This window comes from Buteo buteo, chromosome 19 (genome assembly GCF_964188355.1).
Source record: "Buteo buteo chromosome 19, bButBut1.hap1.1, whole genome shotgun sequence".
Lineage (NCBI taxonomy): Eukaryota > Metazoa > Chordata > Aves > Accipitriformes > Accipitridae > Buteo > Buteo buteo.
In genome coordinates, this window is record NC_134189.1 from 15,452,346 (window position 1) to 15,475,355 (window position 23,010).

At 37.7% G+C, this 23,010-nt stretch overlaps 1 protein-coding gene across 1 annotated transcript in view; it reads right to left on the bottom strand.

The window, feature by feature from the left end:
* The window catches only part of SLC15A5 (solute carrier family 15 member 5), a 35,511-nt gene extending 15,748 nt beyond the window's left edge, over positions 1 to 19,763 (bottom strand). Inside the window, exons 1-5 of the mRNA XM_075051061.1 lie at positions 18,903 to 19,763; positions 16,891 to 17,113; positions 10,707 to 10,876; positions 6,537 to 6,760; positions 3,826 to 4,012 (exon numbers count right to left, since the gene is read on the bottom strand). Of these exons, the coding sequence (XP_074907162.1) occupies positions 3,826 to 4,012; positions 6,537 to 6,760; positions 10,707 to 10,876; positions 16,891 to 17,113; positions 18,903 to 19,272 (1,174 nt within the window). The 5' untranslated portion in view covers positions 19,273 to 19,763. The remainder of the gene's footprint in view (positions 1 to 3,825; positions 4,013 to 6,536; positions 6,761 to 10,706; positions 10,877 to 16,890; positions 17,114 to 18,902) is intronic.
* Positions 19,764 to 23,010: the final 3,247 nt, after the last annotated feature.

Below are 23,010 nucleotides of genomic sequence, written 5' to 3' on the forward strand. Positions count from 1 at the left end.
AGCTGCTAATGAACTCGGATGTATTTTAAATACCACACACTTCACCACACATTGCATAGAGGATACTATTTAAATGTATTATTCTACATTTCTTGATGTTGACAGTATGAAATGGTTGTAGCCTATCAGGAAACACGGAGAAAGCAAAGTTTTCAAGTCAGTCTCCTGAACTTGAAACATTTATAATTCTGACGTTTTGAGCTCCCATTGATTATAACCAAGTTTGTGATTCCGCAGCATTTCTAAGCTATAATACAAGTAGAGGTGTAAGAATTTGGTTTCTTTTGACATCTTTGGCTCAAATACCTGGACTATGTTTTTCCACTTGTCTTACAAAGCCTTGCCTCACTTTGCAACCAGAAATTGTTACACTTATTAGATTTGACATTGACAGTCAAAGGCTTTAAGTGTTATATTTATAACATATATAAAGTTTGTCTCTTTGTGTGTCGGGACAGAAGGGGCAGAAAACTGAAATAGCTCAGTGGCCTTAGCCTTCTTATGTTTTTGCACGCATCTGTTTCTTTTCTCAGCAGCAAGGTCTCACACCCTTCCACCAGCACAGTTTTCCTCAGCTTTCATGACTTTGAATACTGTCCTCCCTGCCTAACCAGAAGCTTGGAGGCTGTTTTGCTGTTAAGGCCCCTCTAGTGCTTAATAAGAGCATCAATGAATTATTGCTTGAAAATTGATGACAGGAGGGAATTCAACTGCATTTTCTAGCCAATGCACCTTATCAAGGCCAGGTAAAAAGCCCTCAAGGAGCTTCTTGTAATCTACCAAAGCAAGAGTCCTCCTAATAAAAAATTATGTTAGTACTAAAGAAACCTCAAGCAGTTCTATATTACTACACAGTGCTATATTTTAAGTATTTTCCTTACTAAAAGCCAAAACATTTCAGAAAAAAGTAACCTCTGAATGCCCAACAACTGTAATATTTCTTTTAAGGCATTATGTGGCAGAGGAAGAAACGGAGAGCCTTGGAGACCTGGTTTTCCTTCTACCTCTTGTCCCTTCAGTCCTCTTTAAAACGAGCAGTTTGGAATGACCATCTGAGGCTTTGGTTTTATAGAGGAACAGGCTGCTTTTAGGAACACTTGGGGCTGATTCTAGGACAAGATTGTTTATATTATCTAGTGACTAAGGTTGTATTGGACCTTTGTGATTCCTGATCTCATATCCCAAGTAAAACAGGTCAAAAAGCTTTCCTGGAATTAATACTTGTTTAAACTAGAACATCTTTTAGGGAGAAATGGTCATCATCAACTCCCAAATCACCTCAAATAGACATTGGACTGGAGGCTTGCTTTTGTGTACTGCATGGAGAGCTGTTCTCCGCATCGCTCTTGGATGGAGTAAATCCAAGACTAATAAGACCTTTCAGTATAATAAGGCATTAAGAATATGAGTGCAAGAACTTCTGTGGCTCAGGTACTTCAGCTAGAGCCTCTTGTGCGTAGCTGATGGACAACTATCCAGAAGACACACACCTTCAGTTCTGTGCTGAATCTTCTATACTATTGACTAAATCAAGCAACATAAAATATAACCCCCCCCCCCCAAACCAAACAACTATGAAACTGGAAAATTCTAAGTTTATGAAATATTAATGTTTTTCATAAAGAGGTCCAGATACTCAATATATTTGGGACACAATCTAAATTCATGTTAAGATTTTAAGGTTTTTTAGATCATACCTAACTTACAAATAAACCAACAACTGTAGAGAAAGTTACATAGATTACGGTTTCCATGTAGATTCTTATTACAGAGCAATCAGATATTTCAGCTCAACATTGTCTATATGGTTTGTCCTTGAAAACTGTTATTCTTGACATACTGAAAATTTCCAGAAAACTATTTAAATTTCTTCCTCTTACAAGACTTGAATTAAAATATAGTTACAGGTTGGCTTAACACCAACAGCCTATTTATACTTCCAATTTTGTTCCTGAAAATAATTGTGAACCTAATTAACTGTTGGCAAAAATATTGGCACTTAGAGGTCTACCATATTTGCAGGTGCAGTCATATACTTGGATATCTAAAGCCATCGCCTGTACTCACAGGTATTTTTATGCCTCAGGTAATTTATCACCCCTAACAGGAGGCTATTTTAATAAATGACGCTATTAAGAATAAACCACTGCATATATTCTACTGCTGTTCAACATAACAGGATAGAACATTAATACTAACTTGAAATTTCCATGGTTTTAAGGAAAATTATTATCTGAATGTGCTTTTTGTGTTTTAATGCAGATGTTATTTTAAAAACTAGGGTAATTGCAACCTGCTGTGTTATATGCATCTGGTTTGTATAAAACTTAATAACACTCTTAATTAGGCTAATTTAGTCAGATTAATACCTCTGTGTGTGTCAGTACTCACTGTGCTGCTTGCCACGGGGCACTGAATTAATAGTAACACACTGAGAAAATAGTCGTTTATAAATATTTTTGTCTGAGGTTTGTAATGCGGGCTGGAAGATAAAAAAAAGTAGGAAGTTTAATGAGAGTATCTACGAAAAGGACTAGATTTAAGTGAACACAGAATGGAAGCTGCTTTTCTGGTGGTGCTAGATGTAGCTGATATCAGAAGAGGGTTGCAGAGGTTTCTTACAGATCCTAGAACATAAGAGGTTTGGCACTATGGGGTAATTAAAAAAAAAAAAAAATCACATCAGTGTCAACAGAAGGAGGCCCAACCCCTACTAAAGCCATCATTACTTCTATGCTATGAATTTCTCCAAAATGAGTGCCAATCTGCAAGCCTGAGCTTACAACACTTTATGTTGAAAACACTGGGACTCAACAGAGAATACTTCTTTGTACCACATCTATGAGAATGAGATAATACTTCACCTCTGGAGATCCTGCTTTGCTTTACTTTAAGTGAATGTACAGTAAGGTATGTTTCAGTTTATGATTTTAATAAATAAAATTACTAAACACCTGGACAATTATCCAATACTAGATATACAAATGAAAATTCTAGTACTAGAGAGGAAAGCTGTACCTCTCCAAGTAACCTGCCACCTGTGAATTGTTCGGCCTGCTCAAAGGCAACAGCAGTGATATGCATCCATTTGTTTTACATAGTTGTCTGCAAGTTTTCTTCTGCTTGCCAGTTCTAAAAAGACCTATTGCAGACACACAATTAGACTAGAAACTTATTTCACTTGTGATGCAATGGAAGAGTCTGGAATAAACCGTACAAGAGATAATACTATTTCCCTTTTATGACCCACAGTTCTAATGCCAATGCAGTTATAGCATAAAAATATCAGAAAAACAAAGCCTGTGTTCATAACCCAGTTATTTAAATCCAAAGACCATTCTGAGCAATGAACACTTCTCCAGCATCAGAGAGCAACTAACCGAAGGACTCTCCCATCCCCCCTCAAAACTTTCAAAGTAAATTAACTTTCCAAAAGTTAACGGATAAACAAACATACAGAAGATAACCAAGTCAGAGTAAGTGTCAGGCCTAAATGGTTAGTGCTGTTTCTCTAACCAATTCCTTAGGATGACTCCTAGTTATTTGTGAGCCTGTCTCAAAATTTTTTATTGGTCAGAAGAGTCTCAGTCTCTGTCCTACACAAAAGTGATGCATTTTTTCTTGATATCTACTATGTTTTTTCAGGACCTTCTTTTCAACAATTCCTTTGAAACATATTTACCTCTGAGCATAATCCCAAAACAATTCCATCTTAACATTTATAGTCAGAAATAATTGTACAGGATCATCCATCAGCTACTGAAGTTTCTCTTTCAAAACAGAATACATATTAAAACTGCATAAACACATGTATTTTATACATACCAATGAAAATTGTTGGAGAACGTCCAGTGTCCTTGGCATTAAAGAGACACGAGTTAATTTGTTCCAAAATAGGAACAAGAATCAGTAGTGGCACGATGCTTATCACATTCATTGCTGCAACTGGCAAGACGAATCCACTGAAATGCAAGTTGGAATTCATGGTTTGGAGATAATATCCTGAAGGAATCTGTATGGAAGAATAAAACCCCAGTCCATAAGTATAGCAAGCACCTTTCATGGATAAGATTTTTACTACATTTGGAAATTTCTCCAACTCTTTTCCTTCTGAAGAAGTCACAGTAAACCAAATACCTGCTGGCCAAAAGAAATGACCATTCATGATGAAAGCCTTTCAGATAGTGACATTCTCATTCTCTGCCAGAATGTAACATTTTCCTTCTATTTCATTTGCTCCTGAATTTAACAAATCTAAGCAGCAGTCCGTGAGTTTATTTGATCATCCCTAGTTAGAACTATCAGCCAATATACTAAAAGGTTCTGCATAATACTTTAGTCACTTCTCACAGGCAGTGTTTGACAGAATAGAATTTTAGAATAGCAAGATGCAGAGTTATTTTGAACTTCTGATTCTGTGCTCAAGGTGGGAGTAGTTTTTAAGATGTTCTTGCCAGCTTGTGGCTTTAAAAGCTACAGGGAATGAAGATTTGGCCACAGTCTTAGAACCAGGTTAACGTAACTGACAGCCATAGCAGCTATATAGAGGACTTCCTTCTATTTCTGAGAATTCAAAACAGAAGAAAACAAATAACCAGATGAGGAGCCCACCAATGGCAGTCATCAGGGTAGGAAATTAAGTAGATTTATAAGACTGTCTCTCACTTCAAAAGGAAATAATTCCTCCTGCTTGTGTGAGGCTCTATAGAAGATCTGTTCAGTTTATTTAAAAAAAAAAAAATTTAAAAAAAATCACAATAGCTTCTACCAACAGATTTTTCAGTTTGTTTTTTTAAAGGAAGCTTGATTAACTCAGCATTGCAATTTCACGTGCAGCAGGGAGTTATAATCTGCTCCATTTTACAGACTGATGGGAAAAAGAAAGAGAGGTAACTTGAGCAATTCACAGAGTACAGCCATGACAGAGCTGGATGTAGAACTGGTTTCTTTACTCTATTTTGTTTTTAGAGAGTTCTAGATTCCTGCAGCATTCTGCACGGCTCTTCAACATGACTGGTAATGCCAAATCCAGGTAGAATATTACTGCTTTATAGCTGTCTGAAAATTAATGTATAGTTAGTAACTGAGCTCACACAGGGTTTCTCATCAATGGTTATCGTCAACTCTGCTCACTGGGAGTCTGTTCAGTGCTAAAGAATTACTCAAATGCTAGCTCTTAATAAAAATATTTTTCACCTACATTCCATTCCCAAAAGAAGATATAAATTCTAAAAGGGTGAATAAATGGCAACAGAACTATGAAAGATCAGAATTGAGGCAAATTTTATTGGTTCCTTCTTTCCACTGCCTATTGCAAATCAGAATTGACTCCTTAATGGGAATTAAAATATCATCAAAATGAATCACAGGCACTGAAAGCTGTTAACTTCATAAGATGGAGAAAATACTATTAATCTTTACAAAAAAGATACTGATCTATCACCTAGTCTAAGAGCGAGCCTTAAATGTATTGGAAATTCTGCCAAAGGAATAAAAGTAACCTCTTTCAGCAGTGCAAATACTTTTATATTTTCTAGATATATACCTGATTATTACAACCCCAATTAATGATATCTGGTTCATTTCCATCTGGTCATTAATGCATAGCCTCAGCCACATGTGTGCGTTTGTTGGTTTGGGTTTTTTTTTTTGTTGTTTGCTTGGGATTTTTTTGTGCTTTTGGGGGGGAACAGGGAAGGAAGAGGAGAAAGAATTAGGCAGATGGATAGGAATGTAGGATGATGGCAAAAGAAGTGTCAATAAAGCAGTAAATGGTACATATTTGTAAGAATTTCCCTAAGCAGCATTTTAACACCAATAAGTAAAAATGAATTTCCAAGCCAGCTCATAAATTTGTTATTCCAGTTGCCAAAGGGTAAGCTACCTCAAACTCCTGCTTAGCCAGGATCATCCAGACAGAAATGAATCTGAAGGAATCATGTCAGCTTAAGTAGCTTCTTGACACATTTACATTTATATAATGTACACGCACTCAGAAGCGGAAAGAACCACATAGCCTGATAGAGAGGCTGTGAAGAGACTGCTTCTTCCCACAAATGGAAAACCACCCATTTCCAGCGCAGGTACACCAGCAACATAATCCCATCAAAACAACAGGAGAAATACGCAAGCAAAAGAGCAAATAAAGATTTGCTACCTCTCCCAAAAAGTGAGCGAACATTTAAGAAATTAGAAAATTACTTTTTTTCAAGGAATGCTGAGCCCAAGTCTCTGACAACTGCAACATAGCAGCGTGAGGAGCACAGGACTCTAGCACTAGATGTTTCGGCCAGTAAGGCTTCAGAGAAATGAGTGGCAAGCAGTCACACAAGCTCCTTAATGAGTCTTGACCAAGTCAGTTTTACTTATCTGATGACGTGAGAGGATATAGCTAGGTATATTCTCAGGTAATTAAAACTACTCTGCAAGGTTGCTCTGCTAGTAAAGCAACAGTTAAAAAAACATGCCTAGAGACATAGTAGTAAACACATGTCACAGTATATTTCAAGATTTTTGTTTAAAAACTGCGTACCCACCTGCATAATACATGTTCTGTATAGAATTTGGAAAGCAAACAACGGGAAGAGCCTGGAGAGCAACTTCGTGCTTTCCACCTGAGTCTCGCTGTACTGACCACCATAGTTTTCCTTGGCATGATCTAGCCAGTTTGTCATGCTTCCGCTAAAGTACCGATATCGCACGCAGCATGTTTTTTTCAGTGCGCTAGCAATTACCCCAAAAGTCGTCAGCAGGGAACTGTCTGCAAACAATCAGAGACATTAGACATTGGTATGTTTTTACTTGCTGCCAAAACAAACGAGACAAGACAAAACACTTTGGGAGGGAAAACGCAGCCTGATATATTCACCTTTATGCCTTTTTGGGGAGGGGGAAGGCAGTAACAGTCTGGATTTCTTCCAAAACATTCTTTTTTTGGAAGCCAGCTGGTTCACAACCTAATTGTTACGAAAGCAATTCAGCCCAAAATCCACAGAGAGAAGTGCCTTTTGCTACCAGTGATTTAACACACCACAACCACCCGTTGCTGTGGTTGAGCAGTTAAAGTATTACTTTCCTTCGCTTTTTGCTTTCTATTGATTGAATGAGGTTAGTTTTCAATTCAAGACTGTACTGAAATATTGCATATCTGCTGAAGTTCAGTAGCAAGGGAAGGGTAGTAGTGAAGTGAGAAGGAAAAGGAGCTCAAAAGAGGGCTGACTAAATGAGAGAATTTTCATGGATGCATTTCAAAGCCAGAATTATTATCTCAGGACTTCCAAGTAACATGCTGTGGCAGAGGAGAAGTTTCCAATCTAGTATTTGGCATATTAAAACCTGGTTACTGGGTTCAGGAATTGCTAACTTGGTTCTCAGACTCAGAGGAAATGGAAGTAAAACAAGGACAAAACTATTAGCTTCAGGGTTGGGAATGCAGATTCATTTACCTTTGGTAAATTGCCATCCATACAAATAGGGGTTATAGCACTTCTCTGCTTTTTTGAGAGTGTTGAAGCACTACAATAACTTGGGTATCTATAAACTAATACCTTCCAAAAACTAATGTGAACTAAGATTGCAGAGGAAAAACATCTCCCTACTATCTCTGGTATGGATTTTTTTTTTTCCTAGAAATATCCATTAACACCTATTGGAAGCACTTGCTTTACAGTACTAAGAAAGGGCATTTTATTAGATAACCTAATGTTTAAAACTCTGGCTGTTTAGCATTAACATGTAGACTGTTTGCACTATTGAATAAAATCTGAAATAGCATATCAAAGCTTGCAAACACAGAGAGTTGGTACAGTTTTTATTGTTCTGTGTGACTGTACCAGGCAACTATTCTTACCACTCCTTGTAAGTGATGTTTAAGTTTAGGATCTAGACTATTTCAAGACCAAATCTTAAGACCAAAAGAAAAATCTGCAGACTTCCAGAGTGACTTGACCAAGGAGCTAACCAGAAAACAAGTGGGACTTGGGGGTCTTGTCATGCAGACTTATTTTCAGAAGTTAAAAAAAAAAAAAAAGTACCAGAAGAGTCAGTGTCAGCTCAACTCATTGGCAGAACTAGTAGTTACATGGTTTAGGTCAGAGAAGTGATAATCTTTTGCTTCGCCCTATGCTAGAGGCTGGACATTCACAAAGAAGGAATGAAAAGCAGTAATGTTGTGTTACTGCTCTACAAGGGTTTGAGCCCAGTCAATGCTGAAATAAGAAGTTACGCAGAGTACCCCATGACAAGACCAGCAGACAGCTCAACAAAGCAACAACATGGCTGTGTCCTGGTTTATCTGACCTAGTCTCAAAGATGGTCAAGGCCATCTCCTTTCCTTTGGAATGGAAGATGTTGGGCAGACTTTTGTTTCTTACTCTCACTGAAAAAAAGACTAAAATAGACAGCAAATCCTGATGTTTCCCTGCCTTTCCTAATGGATCAGCTGAGGCCCTCTTTAATGTAATTTCAGTCAGCTACCTAGGAAACATTATTTTGTATGAGGCAAAACAGACAAATACTTTATTTAGCTGTGTTTCTTGGCATAGAATTCCAGCAGATTATAAGATCTAATAAACTAGGAAGATAAAGCTGCTTGAAGTTGTAGTTCCAAAAGCAACTTGAATGATACATAGACCTAATCAATATAAAGAGGGTTTTGCCAATGATGTAGTTAGAATAAGTATCTCATCCCTTCTTTAAAAGAAAAGAATTAAAGCCCACAGATCTCAATAGTGGGGAATTCTTCAGATTACAAGTCCGATCAGCTAGCAAGAGCCATATTTAAAAGCATAAATATTTCTATCAGTGCACATTGTGTAGATCAACATCATACACTCCATACTTGCATTTCTAATGTTTTCATTAAAAAAAATATATCTATCTGTATAGATATTAAATTGCAACTTTCAGAAAGTGATTTTCCTTCTCCTTTATACTTCAGCCCTGGGCTCTAATGTTCTGCTACTTTGACCTTGATCTAATCATGAATATCTATGCTACTTAATTACAATAAAAAGCCTACATTGCACCCTAGATGGTAGATACACATTTTTTTCCCTCTCATCTCTGGTCATCCACCAGTCCTCAAAATTATAGCAGTGGGAAGAAATGCAAATGAAGTCCATGCTTGACAGCTAAACATAATTGAATGTGTGATCCATATTTGACGAGTTACGTTAAAATAAAAAAGGCAGCATATATAAAAATCATTTAAGGTCACCTATAGATTTGAACTACAGTTCTGAAGAATTTCCAATTTCATTATCTCACTGGAAGGTACAAAGTATATTATCTTTTATTTTGACTAAGGAGATAAAAAACTTTGCAGATATTAGTGTAGAGATTAGCATTCTGCAAAGACTTGGAAAATACACAATAAATCAAACAACACTCATAGGAAAAACACTTGATACAAAAAAAAAAAATCTGCTAGTTTTGTTGATTGCCAAGATAGACATGATCTACAAATTTGTTATTCCACTTAGGAGAATTAAACTAGTTAGATGCTAAAACTACAGATTTAGTCCATATGAAATAGTCCAGCTCAGGGCTGGATACTAAAGAATTTTTTTAGCTTCTCAGATTGTAAAACCTGTAGAGAGCCCCAGCGAGCCAGCCAGCCACCATTCTCCCTATAAGAAGCTAGCTAATTTGGTGCTAGTCTTTGCAGACCTCAACTGCATATTATCATGAGGTTTTTGGGCACTGTGGAGGGGATGCATTTCTTTGGTTCTATTTCTTTTGAATAGACCTCTTTAGTGACGTCCTCACTATGATATTACCAGGTATTTGATTTATGCATTCATTCCCTCATTGCTAATATATTTTTGCTTAGATTATAACAAAAACACTGAAATAACAACTTGCTTTCACTTTCTGGGTTCTGTTGGAAAAAGAACAGCAAGGTTTGGGCATTTACAGCCTCATTCAAGTCACCTAGGCTCCACTTATATTTCCATGCTTGGTCAATTGGAGAGGGGTAGCTGCCATCAAAGGATTTCCTAGAGCTCAGGTACTAACTGGTGAGGCCACAGAAGTGCAAGAACTTCTTCTGTTTTAAAATATCTGCAGTCTGCACAGGAGCTATTTGGTATTTCTAGTTATTTTCAAATGTGTAAAAACACTTGATGTTGTATAAGCAAGCATGTTGAAATAACAATAAGCATCAGATATTCTGCAAGATAAAGGCATTACAAAACTACTTTGCTACTAGTGCATATTCCTGTTTAGCCAACTAACCACACTGCTTGGCTGCCCAGGTACAAGTTCAGGCAAAGCAATGGAGCACACTTAAGGGAGAAAACACAAGTGTGCTCGGTGCCTTAGCATAGGCGCAAACTCTGCTTCAATTGACCAAAACACATTGGGCATAGGTTGAACCAAACATGACAAAATGAACTCCACCAGCAGCACGCATATTATACCTCTTCCTGCAGAGGCAAATGCTTTGACACATGCCTTGACATGACAGAAAACGTACATAAGTTTACCAGAGACTGCTTTCCACTTTTTCAGCTTATCCAGAATCTCCAGGTCTATTTTTACAGAGGATGGACATTGTCTCTTACACAGAAACCTTGTAGAATTAAACCCCAAGATCTCCAACCAAACAGGGTAGTGTTGTGCAAGAACTTGTTTAGATATGCAAGTTGATCTCTTATGTGAAAATAATCTCTAAAGATATCTCCTAAGATAGAGTTGCCTCTTACCTGTTTTGGGTTTGTAAATCATTTCACCCCGCACCATGTGAATTGTGATCATAGCCATAAGCACGGACACAAATGGGATAAGAAAACCAAGGTTCCTGGCCACAGACTTCTGGATATAAGAAATGCTGACAAAGACAACTGCTGAATTTAAGTTAACCAGCCAATTAAACCTAGTACACACAGACAAGAGAGAGAAGAGTGGAGAGGCTGAATAGTATAAGGCCTTTACAGAAGATTAAAACAACAAATTAAAGGCATGATAAGTATAGTAAGCATGGACAGCATCAGTACCATGCACACATTGACACAGCAATTAACATCAAATTTCACTTGGATGTCTCAGCTCCAAGAGGTATATGATTAAAGTAACTGTACTAAAGCAGTAGAGCTGAACCAATTATCAATCTAGTACTGCAAATGTTCTTGTGGATCAGACTAATGAAATACATCAACATTTACCATTTAAACATTTAATAGCTGATAACATAAGTTTTGTGTATGCAATATCATCAAATCACATACTTTAAGCTTAAGAGAAATGTCTTAATGCGACCATCCCTTGTTTAAGAAATATTAGAATTTCATTTATCAGAAGGGATGGCGTTTCCATTAGTTGCAAGGCTCAGCTTGAATTTTTGTTGGCTTCTGGAGTTATCTTGATAAGGAGGCTCCCCAACATAATTTGCTCTGAGAGTGCCTTTGGCAGTAGAGGTGCTTCCCAAGTAAGTGTTGAGCCTCTCCTATGCACAGGAGATATTAAAATGAAAACCGCATACTCTTGGAAGCAGATGGCATACCACTAGTGATAGGCCTACCGCAGTTTGGAACCACTGCTTTAAGAAATCATATGGATAGCAAAAAGCAAACCCCCAAAATAAAAAATACCAGAACAATGCATTTCCCTGATAGTATGCAAAAGGATGACTACTTATTTTCTTTATCCTAGCAAATGACTTTATATCTGTGCAGTTCAGAGTATATTGTCACCACACTTTTTTTTCCTTGGATTCTGACTCCTACGTAACACGTTAAATCACGAGTTCTTCTAAAATTCAGCTTTTTCAAGAAGTTAGTTAACTGTATAGCTATTTATTGAAGTGAAACAAAATGTACTTCTATTCTTCTATTGTATAGCCCTCTTCTCACAACATGACTGACCAATTTTTACTCTACCATCCATAAATACAAGTGTTTCAGTTATAACCCCTCTAACTTCTTTTAAATTCTAAAGCACTCCCCTTACACTGTTCTTCAGGACACTTGTGTTGCCTTTTTGCTTTCAGCAGAGCTTTAACCAAGGTTTCCCTTAAAACATAACTCTGACAAAAAACAGAGGTTTGAGGCTACAGAGCAGACTCGAATATTCAGCATCTCAGAGTAGAGAGATGAGATTTAGGGACGACCTGCTTTGTTGGAGTCACAGTTTCCAAAAATACTGTTGGGGATCAGCATGATACTTTGTTTGAAGAGTCAGTGTTAGTCATTCAGCAATTTTTGCTTCAGAATTGACTCTGGCCTGCTTAGCCTATGAAATTTTAAGTTAAGAATTTTAACTTTCACTAAACTTTCAAGTTCCAAGTTGGCTTTAAAGACAACAACTGTATTTTAAACAAAGAAGAGAGATCAATAATGGAGTAGTACTACCTCAATATATCATGGATTACATTTTGTAAGTAACTGCAAGAGAAGATTCCTTCACCTTTGCTGGAACCTTAGCAAAATGGTTCATTTAAAGGTGAAATATACGTTGATACATGATTATATAGCTTAACACATACTGCTTGAGGAAGCAAAGCTTGCTTTCTTATCTGGTGCCACTTCTGCCTCATGTATGCTATTTGGACTTGAGTATTTATGTCTCCTAATTCATCTAGAATTACCTTCTCGGCAACAAAAGAAAATCTTAACATGTTGTAGCAGACCAGTTACTCCTCAGCAATCCAACTCCCAAGCTTTTCAGCTTGGTTCCTCCTCAACTGCAAATGAGTGGGTAGGGCAGGAGCAAAGTATCAGCCTACCACTGCAGTTCTCTGTATCAGCAATCACAGAAAAATGTTTTGACCTGAAAATCCTAAAAGGGGGATTGCAAGTCTCTCTTGACACCTAGGAGACTTCCTCAAGACCATTTCATTAATTTAAAATGATTTCTAGGTGGCCTGTCATAATTGCTAAGACAAACCATAGTCATATGGCAAGTTAGAGTATTGAAGTACCTGCTGTACTCCTTCCACTTGTTCTGACGTTGCCCATTACATCACATCTAGCTACTGCCAAGCAAGCAAAACTTTTATCGTGTCAGAAGTACGGACCTTGATAATGCTACTCAGGTCTGTTCAGTTAAAGACAACACTCACTCATTCTGCTAGGGGATGGGAGATGACCACAGGGCTGTGCAGCAGTAGGCATGGGAACACGTTTATGCAGCTTGCCTCACAGGACCCAGGGCAAGTAGCAGCGGAAAAATGACGTACTCGGCCAGGGCAAAGTCGGTGCTGCCGAGAGCCGTGCAGCAGCAGGTCTTCCAGAACCAGCAAGGACGTGCACAGCAGTGAGCTCTCCTGCTTCACGCGTTTCTCTGAAGTTACACCAAGTCACATCTGAGGTTCCAAACCAATTACTGTTTCCTTTAAGTAATTTACATTTTCAGGACACGATACTCATCAGAATCATGGACTTTTGCCCTCTGCTGCAAGCGGTCTCTAGGCACTTTGGAATTATGTTACTCTGCGATGGTGGTGTAGTTGGAGGGATTTTGTACATACACATGTTGACCCCTGTTCAACTAAAGCTTTTTAAAAAATACAGTTACACAACAGGATCAACTAGAACTTGTGTAGAAAGTTTTGAAACAATTCCTAACTGACAATTTTTAAGTTAGAAGTTTCAGTGGCTGTTTTCCAAACTTTCTAAAGTGTGCCTGAGCTACCTGAACTCCTGACACTCTTCATGACTCTACGATTGTTTCACTGGAAGTAAGAAACTTCAAAGAAAGCCCTTGAGTACAGGAGAATGCCTTTGTTTTTCACCAGTGCATAGCAAAGTTCTGTAAGACTGAAATGTAAAGCTTCTGTCCTCTCCTAGAAATGAGAAGAAAAAAACCACTCAACATGTTTTAGCAACCCCTATGGACCAAACAAGAAAGATAAACTAGCCTCAATGAACACATCAGAATTTTGGGATTTGCTCATACCATATTGACAGCAGTAGATCAGAACCTACGCAAACAGAAACACATCTTGCTAGCTCTCATATACCACAGCTATCCTATATTGCAATATTTGGACTTGCATTATGTAAAGTGTCTCAGAGATCCCAGCAGGGCATAGCTGAATTAGTTAAATACGCCAAATGGAATATCATGTCCAACTTTGCAGGGAACAGCTCCTTCCCGGAGCTGCAGCTCTCTGAGGTCTTCTCACAGTGAGAGCCAAATGCCAACTTGGGACGTTCATTTCAAGAAAGCAGTCCAAATACAAACCTAAATGCTATTGTGACATGCCCATAAAAACCTAATAATCTCATTATAAGATTTTACAGAAATGTATTTGTTGTGATAACTTTAAAGAAGTAACATGCAGGTGACTTCTTATTTAAAAGTATTGCTTATGTTTATACAGTATTCAGAAAGTTTTTACTTAATGTAACAATTGAGATGAACCTGCTGAATGAAACAATCTGAGATCAAGTTAAATATATGAAAATATTCTAAAATAGACCTTTTGTTACTTTTTGGATTAATTTTGAAAACTCAGTAGATTTCCTGTCACTTGAAATATCATTTGCTTTTATTTTTTAAGCACATCCAGCTTTCAAAGTTTAAGTTCTGATTTATCCAAACTCAGACCCAGATATTCCACGTATGGACCAGTATCCACTGTACTACAGCTTTGTAGGAGGAGGTAAATTTTTTCAGAATCACTATGGAGTTCTCTGCAAAGACAAGGGGTGTGTGTGTGGGAAACCCAAAGGAGTAGAAAAGCATTTTTAAAAGTGAATGTGAAGGGTGTCCAGGATAACAGAAGAAACTGATCTGCAGTATATGAAAAGAAAAAAAGGAAGGGAAGGGCAGTGCAGGGTAGAGAAATACTACTGGTCCCATGTTCTCTGCATTTTTTTACAGAGCATCAGTAAGACAAGACACAACACTTCTAACTCTCATCCCTAGTCTGGATTGTACCCTTTGCTCTCATTCTCTGCTCCCATAGACAGAATTTACTTCTCCTGCTACAAAAATAGTACCAGTCCATAACCTTGACCTTAGAAAAGCAGAAGCCCTTTGGGAAACAGTCCACCAGAATCCAAGTCCTTTCTCCGCTTAGCATTGGTATATTCTGTTTATTTAAAAGGTCAGTCATAGCTCATGCTAGGGGTTAGAACCAGGCCCTAGATGTGCAAAGCAATCTTCTTCAAGGATTGAATTACACAACAGGTAATTACAGGGTCTTTTAACCCAATAATTCTGATTGTTTAAATAGAACTTGGCTAAGAACACAGACTCAAACTCACCAAGAGTATGCAACCATGTCATTTTACATTGTTTTAAAATTCAATCCCATGACAAGCACCTACCAAGAGAAAACAGCCTACCAAGAAAAAGTGATTATATTCGAGAGGTTTTAACAAGATTAAGATTGCTAAGAATGAACGCCCCATTTTTCAAATCTTGAGACTGCACTCAAACAGTCCTTCCTTGGATGCCACTGCAAAAATTATTAATTTTTTTTAATTGCACATGTGCCTTTCTTAGTATTTCCAAAGTTCCAAGAACTGACCCATTTGGATTCCCCCAAGGAACTTTTTATTCGTATTATATCTCCTTTGTAATCAACACTGAGAAGTGTCACTTTGATTAAACACAATTCTGAATGGCTAAGACCATAGTACAATAAATTCTCCAGAGCCATCTTTCAGAACAACTGATTGCTCTCCAGTCTTAATCCCCCAGAGTCTTATTTAATCAAAACGATGTTGCTAATTAAGGATTAAAACTCAGAATAGAGTAAAAAGGAAGGATATTCCCTCCCTCTCCCGTGGGCAGGTCAAGGAGGCAGAATCTGCTCTAAGGACCTAAACAGTCTCATCCACCTTTGGTAAAGCTGCCTTATTCACTGAAGTTTGGATTTAATTCAAAACTCTTTGATATTAACATAATTGGAGGAAAAAAGAATAGCCAGGAAAGCCATCCCCAAAGGAGGAGAGATCTGATTCACTAAGATCTTCATTGATTCTTCAGCATTGCATTGTTAATATGCAAATGTGCTCAGTTTTTATTTTAATAACTGTGCACGTATAGGGAAAGGAGAGAAAAGGGGGCAGTTTAGGGCTTATTTCACCCTGCCTTGAAACAGGAATCTGGAGGTTCCCACTGTGACTTCTTTGATCCTCACTCCACAGTTTAACCAGAAAGCGCAGATGAATGCATACAGCACTCAGTATAGTGCTACAGAAGTGGTAAATAAAGGCAAACACATCACCAGAAATGACCTGACACACTGAGAGAGAGAAATAGTTAATATGAAACAAAACTGAATTTTAAGAACCATTTTAGGAACAATTTTTCCTCAAAGTTTTCTTAAAAAATTGAAAATATTCAAACCAGAACACAAATGTGAAGTGGTTTATCTGATGCCAAAACATCACAGCAACAGAGCTGAAAAAATACAGCAGATCCCTACCATTGAGGTTAACAGTTAGAGACTACTAGCAACCCCCAGTTCCAACAAACCAGCAGACTCGACTGCTGTGTGTCATAGCTAAAAGTTTACTCTGATGTAAATTCTAATATATCATTGAATTTTGCCACTGTTAATTAGGGAGTAACGGCAAAATATCCTAAAGGCATAGCCATGTTAAAGGTAGAAAACCAAATGGAATATGTTGTTCTAACAGCAACTAAGTTGTCAAGTCGTTGAGCATTTGGGCAAATCAGTTCATCCTAATTCTGGCAGAAGATTTCTGTAGGAGGCCAAAACAGATGATCACCTACTGGTTCTAGCAAAAGGAAACATTTAGGAAAAGTTTTTACAAAAATTCTTGGAAACTATTCTAAAATCTAAAAGTTTTGCAATTAAAAACAAAACATGAAATCCATCATCTGTAGAATCTGCCTTGTAAGTCAGCAGTGAATTTCAAGGTAATGCTCTATCATCCCTAACAGATATTTAGCTGACATTAAGTTACCAACCAGTTGAAAAAAGAAAACAGTTCCTTTGGTCCACAGTCCTCAAGGTTGTATGCACTTAATGGACAAACTATAGCTCTTATGCCTCCTATTCCCAGACTAGCTGTGAGTAGTGCAAAGTAGAATACTATTTTCTGCTCCCTTTTGGATAGCATATGAAGAATATGTCGTCTGTCAATGTAAATATCTTCAAAGGGGAATGCCACAACAGGTAATAGCGCTGTGCCTGGAATTGGAAAGAAAATAGTCATTTGAAATTGATTAGAATCAGACTGATAAGACATACGTATTTTTAAGCAGTTATGTTGAAAAGACAGATGAAAAATAAAGATACACAACAGAGGAGTGCAAAGAGGGAGAGTCTTAATTCTGTAGAGAGGCAGAACCTGTCTGGATGTTGCTATGTATAGTAAGGCAGGACCACTAAGGGCCTCCAAGAAAGCAATCTTCCTCTGAAATGCTTGTAAGGATTCAGGTTCTTCAGTTAGCTGAAGACTCACTCTCAAAATGTAGCTCCTCTCGCTGGCCTTCCCCATTACCTGCATACAGAGGGCAGTAGCTCTCCACTTGCCAGAGGGCACCAGTTAAAACATGTAACGTCACCTGATGAACCACTGATCAACCAAAAAAACCACCCCATGATGGAGTGTAGCTATTTTTGCATCTTCTTTAAACCCCAGAATTGTAATGGGAATCATAATTTAACAAATAAATTCTCAAAACTTTTATGGAAAACTTTCTTCTTTCCTGCTGCAACTTCATCAGAAACACATGGCTTTCAGAAGCTTTACCTATAGAAGCACTGTCACGAATTGCATTTACGACCTCTAGTCTGTAAAGCAAGTCTTTCGGATTTGATCAGCTACAGATTCTTCAATATATTTTGAGTTTAGTCTCCAGTTACAGCTTGATGTGTCAACACCACCAACACTAGCCATGACTAAGACTATGACTGTGCATCAAACCCTAATATGTCAGGAATGTTTAATGATCTATCTCCAAAACAAAAATAGTTCTGGTTAAAACAATACCCCAATACATCAAGTTCTGTTTGTCACCAGTCTTCTACTTTAATATATGCATTGAAAGGACAAGCAGCAGAAGGAGATTTCAAACCAGAAGCCCATGGGAGAAACAGTGGAACATAATAGCAATCATTTTTCCAGGCTGTTTGCACAATGGTTTTGCAATCAGCTCAAGAACATTTCAGGAATGACTGATTTTTTCCTTACTTTGTTGCATGTCTAAATAACAATGTGGCTGGCTACTGCAGAATTCAGACTTGTATATGCTCAACTACTAGTCCAAGTATTTATATCAGCTTGGTTTAAGTGAACAGAATAACCACCAGCTGCAAGATGCATTAATTGCTACAGAACAGTCATACTTAGTTTGAACAGTGCTTTTATGGAAAAGATCTCCAGAATAACACATGGGGAAGATTCAGAATGTGCTAACAGAAAGCAGGCTCTCAGTACAGGTATTAGGGTACAGCCTCTCTACTTAAGGCAAAGTTTATACTGGTATGTGCTTAAATACATCTTTCCCTCTTGTCCAAATACAACAGTCATATACCTTTACATACAATAAAGTCCTACTACCCACAGCTGGGAAACAGCTTCTGAACTCTCTCTCTCAAACTATCTCTCTAACTAAAGCCTCACATTTGCACCAAACACTAATAACCTTAGATGCTTGTTAAAGGGACCAATTTTAAGAGTTGAGCATCCATGTTCTGACTAGCTAAGCCAGTTTAGAGGAGTCAGGTTTGTGCACCAACTATCTACAAGATACACATGCAAACGTTCCTTAGTCTTGCTCAAAGCACTGCCTCACAAAAGTACATAGGCAAAAATACTGCAGTGCATTTTGCAGAGGAGAAACTAAGTAATTAGCTGTGAGAGAAGGTAGCCACAAGGTTGGAGAAAGTTATTAGATTTCAAACACAATACTCAACAATGCATTTCTGCAACAGAATTACTAAAAGATGAAATAGTCCCCAGGGTGTCACCTACCTAGGAAGTGTAGAAACATGCAGACGCACACAAGCTTGATCCTCCCCACCAGGCATTCGGCAACCCAGCCAACCAGTACTGGTGTCAACACGGAGGTGCCTACGAAGCACATATTGACAATCGCTGCCTGGTAGTTGCGATAGCCAAGTCTGACAGTGCAGAAGAGGATCATGTTGCAGACGATGCCAAAGAACGTGAATCTCTCACACAGCTCCACCAGCAGCACACAAATAGCCTCTTGGAATTTCTTCGCAGATTGAGACAGGTTTTCATCATGGCTGCTTCTCCCAGGTAACGGTCTTTGCTCCTTGTCAGCCATGTGGTTCAAAAGTTGCTTCTCTTGCATATCTCTTCCGTTTGCACCAGGCATGCTTATCTTTTTTTGAGTATGACTGAGTAGAGCAGCTTAAGTTACAGGTATACTTCTGGTCTCCTTCACTGTAATTAGCAAACTGGTAAGACTCTCGCTTTGAATTCCACACTGCACTACTACAATTTCTTAGGGCACCTGTCACTTTTGTGACATTACATATAGGATCAAAGAGTATTAAAAAAAAAATAAATTAAAAAAATAAAAAAATCAAAGAGTTATATCAATATTTCAGCTTCTGACTTTAGCAACACTCAGGAACTCAATCAGTCTATTCAATCAGTACATTTGGGGGTGAACAAGATTTTTCCCCAGAATTATATTACCCATTAAATTACGTGGATCTAATACTGTATGTGCAACTCTATCTGTATGTTAAAGATTTAAATACACATGAAAGCTAACATTTTCAGCACAATTCAAGTAACAGATCAAGAAAATAATTTGGTTAAAATAATCTAATACTCTAATTAGGCAACAAGTGAAAAATGGCAAGCAAAGATAAAGAGAAGTGTTTTGTCTTCTTTTTAAGGTTAACAATATCTAATCATTATTACATTTCTTGTTATTTTTGGTTGAAATTCAGATAAAGTTAATTATAAAAATAAGTAATGCTAATACATTTAAGTTAGAAAAGCAAATTTCAAAAGAAAGCAAGTTGAATGTATTAGCAAAGAAAAAAAAAGCAATCTAAAAGCAACCTAAACCAGAACTGTTTCTTTAACCAGATATTACACCATAGCTACAATGCATCATAAGGGGCAAGTGCACAGATGATGTGTTCTCTCATATCAACCAAAAGCAATTACGAACTTGAAAGGAAATTAGGAAGAGCCAAACTTATAGTGCTTTATAATGCTCCCGCTACCTTATCCACAGAGAAGTTTGCTGATTTCCCAGATCAGTTTCTCCATTTTGTGGATCTCATTAAGACCACTAACACCTGTTCAAAAAACTCCTAACTAAGAATGAGAAGCATTCTGCATTTATTTTGCACAAACATAAATGCATACACGCTACAAGGCAGTGGTATATTAGGTCTGCTTCTCTAAATAGAACTCAATGCTTCTAATGGCATTTTTTGAGACATAGGCTCTGCTGTTTGTTTCAATCTGTCCATATAACTACTCAAATTTTACCTCTTCAGATCTACTTAGCATATGAGAACTCCTACATCCTAAAACAGATGCACATTAATATATAACCAGTATGGATAAAGATAGATTCCAAGATTACCTCAAAAAAAAAAAAAAAAGCAACTGTGATTGAAATAGAAAGCCTAAAAGCTCTGAACCTTAAATCTAAGTAGCAATAGATTGCTCCCTAAAATAATTCTGAAATATATATATTTTTTTAATCAAGTACTAGTCTAAAGCAAGTACTCAAACAGCAAAGAACTTATAGATTTCAGGGACATCCAGCTGGAGATGAAAACAGCTGTGACTTGTAGCATGCCAAGAACTATTTCTGTCTTCTGGTCTATAATAGCTAAAATGATCTTCATTTGGACAAACCAACCAAAGAAATCCAAACTAGAAGTCACTTATAACTCAGCTTAGCTTCTCCATCAAAGCATATATCTTCTGTTGCATGAAGCTACTCTTATCTAACTGTTCATGAAGAATTTTTTTTTTTTTTAAGGAAATACAACTGCATTTTAGAATCAATGAGAAATCAGGATAAATACACTCTTGCTCCTATAGACATTTCAGTGTAAAACAGTCTATTTTCCTACAAATTATTTTTCTTTAAAGAGTGCAAATTTTACCTGTTCTCATGGGTGCTAGTAATTCAAAGTGAATCATATCATGGCAACTGGTAGAGACAGCAGGGTTAGTAGCTGGGATGGCTGTATCTTAGTCCTCACATGGTTTCTTTTACCCTAATTTTGGGTTACAAGCTAGGGAAAAGGAATAATTGACTGAGCCTTATAAATGCCATAGAAAGCAGGTGGGTGATTTTCATTGTTACTTTTGAATTGCCTTTGCATGTGGCTAATATGGGTGTGGTGGTTCTGATAGTCACAGATCACAAACAATGCAGGAGTTAACATGCTCAATGGGAAGAGAATATACAACTTCATGTAACAATATGATCTTTACTGATTTTTTTTTTTTAATCACTTCTGCAGTAATTATAGGTGATCTATCTAATTACTTGACATGGTTTTAGTTGAATTGTAGTTGAATCACCTGGCATTCACTTGGCTTATTCTTATTATATAAGGTAGTAGGACTGCATAATGCCTGATGAAAACCCCTATTACTTTTATTAACATACGTACGGCTTTATATATACTGAAGCAGCTAGAAACTAACTGCACCAAATACTACTGTTTCAAAATCCAGCCCTTCTGGCAGTACCTCTGTCTGCCAGTAAGGACTTTGTATATTTTTTTAAACAAATCTTCTTTAAAGGATAGCTCTCAAAATGTGACAGTCAGATCTTCGAGAGAGATTTATAAAAATACTTGCTCTCACATGACAGTGTCAGCTCACTAGAGGTCTGGCTGTTAATAAAAGAGTTGCTATTTGGTGGCCTATCACCCAAGGTAGGTTACTTCTACTCCTACTGGAACCTATAAATTAGCATTAGGCAAGTGAATTAAATTGGACAAGCTGGAACTGAAATTGTCTCCTAATATTCTCTGACAAGTGACAGTTTTCAGTGCTTTTCTTACGGGGGTAGTTTTCTGATATTGAAGAGGCAGAACTTCAGTGTCCAGCACAACAGTTCCTCTGGCTAAAAGGTAGTAGTGGCTCTAGACCTCTGTTTATGTCCTAGAAGGGTCAGTCTCTCCAATTTTTAGCAAAATTAATTCAGCTTTACTCTTACTCTTTTAAAGAACATGTGAGAGGTGTTACCTTTCATCATAGCAGCAGCTGTGGTTCCTGCTAAATATCTGGGGTGGAAACATAATTGACATGGACAAGACTGACAATGCAACACAATGATTTTGACACTAAATAAAAAATTACATGGGTCAAATCTTTCTAGTTAACACCAGGATTCCCATTAAGTTGCATGGGTTGAGAAGTTGGCTCAATGACCACTGACCTGAGAACTGCAATTTCAGAGTCAGAAGAAAAGTAAAGCAAAAGCTCTGGGTGAGAGCATTGCCAAACAGGGGCAAACATGCCTGGGGTTTGCTGCCTGATGGTGTAAACACACGTCCAAGGTGGTAGGTTTGAGCAGGCGGCCACAGTAAAGAAACACAGCTCAAAGCTGGATGACAGAAAGGGAGAAAGCAGAAAAATGCTGCAAAGCCAAGTTTGGAGGAATGCTTCTGGCACCAAGTGTCTTGCTACAGCTCCCGGTGACTAATTAGAAGAGTTACAAGGTTAGTGATGGAAAAAAGAGTTGTGGTAAAAACACAGGCTAAGACTAGACTTCATGCTTTTCAAAATCACCACTTTAATTTACTTCTCTTATGTGTATGAGAAATGCTCAATTTAACACATAATAGCAGTTACCAGCCCAAGTTTGATCCCTGCAGGATGCCCTTCAGCAAGGGCAGCTAAGCATCGCTCTCTGCAGGTATTGCTCATGCCTGCCTTCGTCTAGCGCAACGTGTGGCCTCAGAGAAAGGGTCAAGCACTCTGCTATTAGGTATATCCTTCTCTCTTTTTTTCCTTCCCTGTAGTTACATCTACAGTAGCGGGAAAATCAACAAATGCAAATTACCAGTCTTTTGAAGCATAAAAAATAAGTACTAGAAGCTGTGGTCTTGTACAGGTT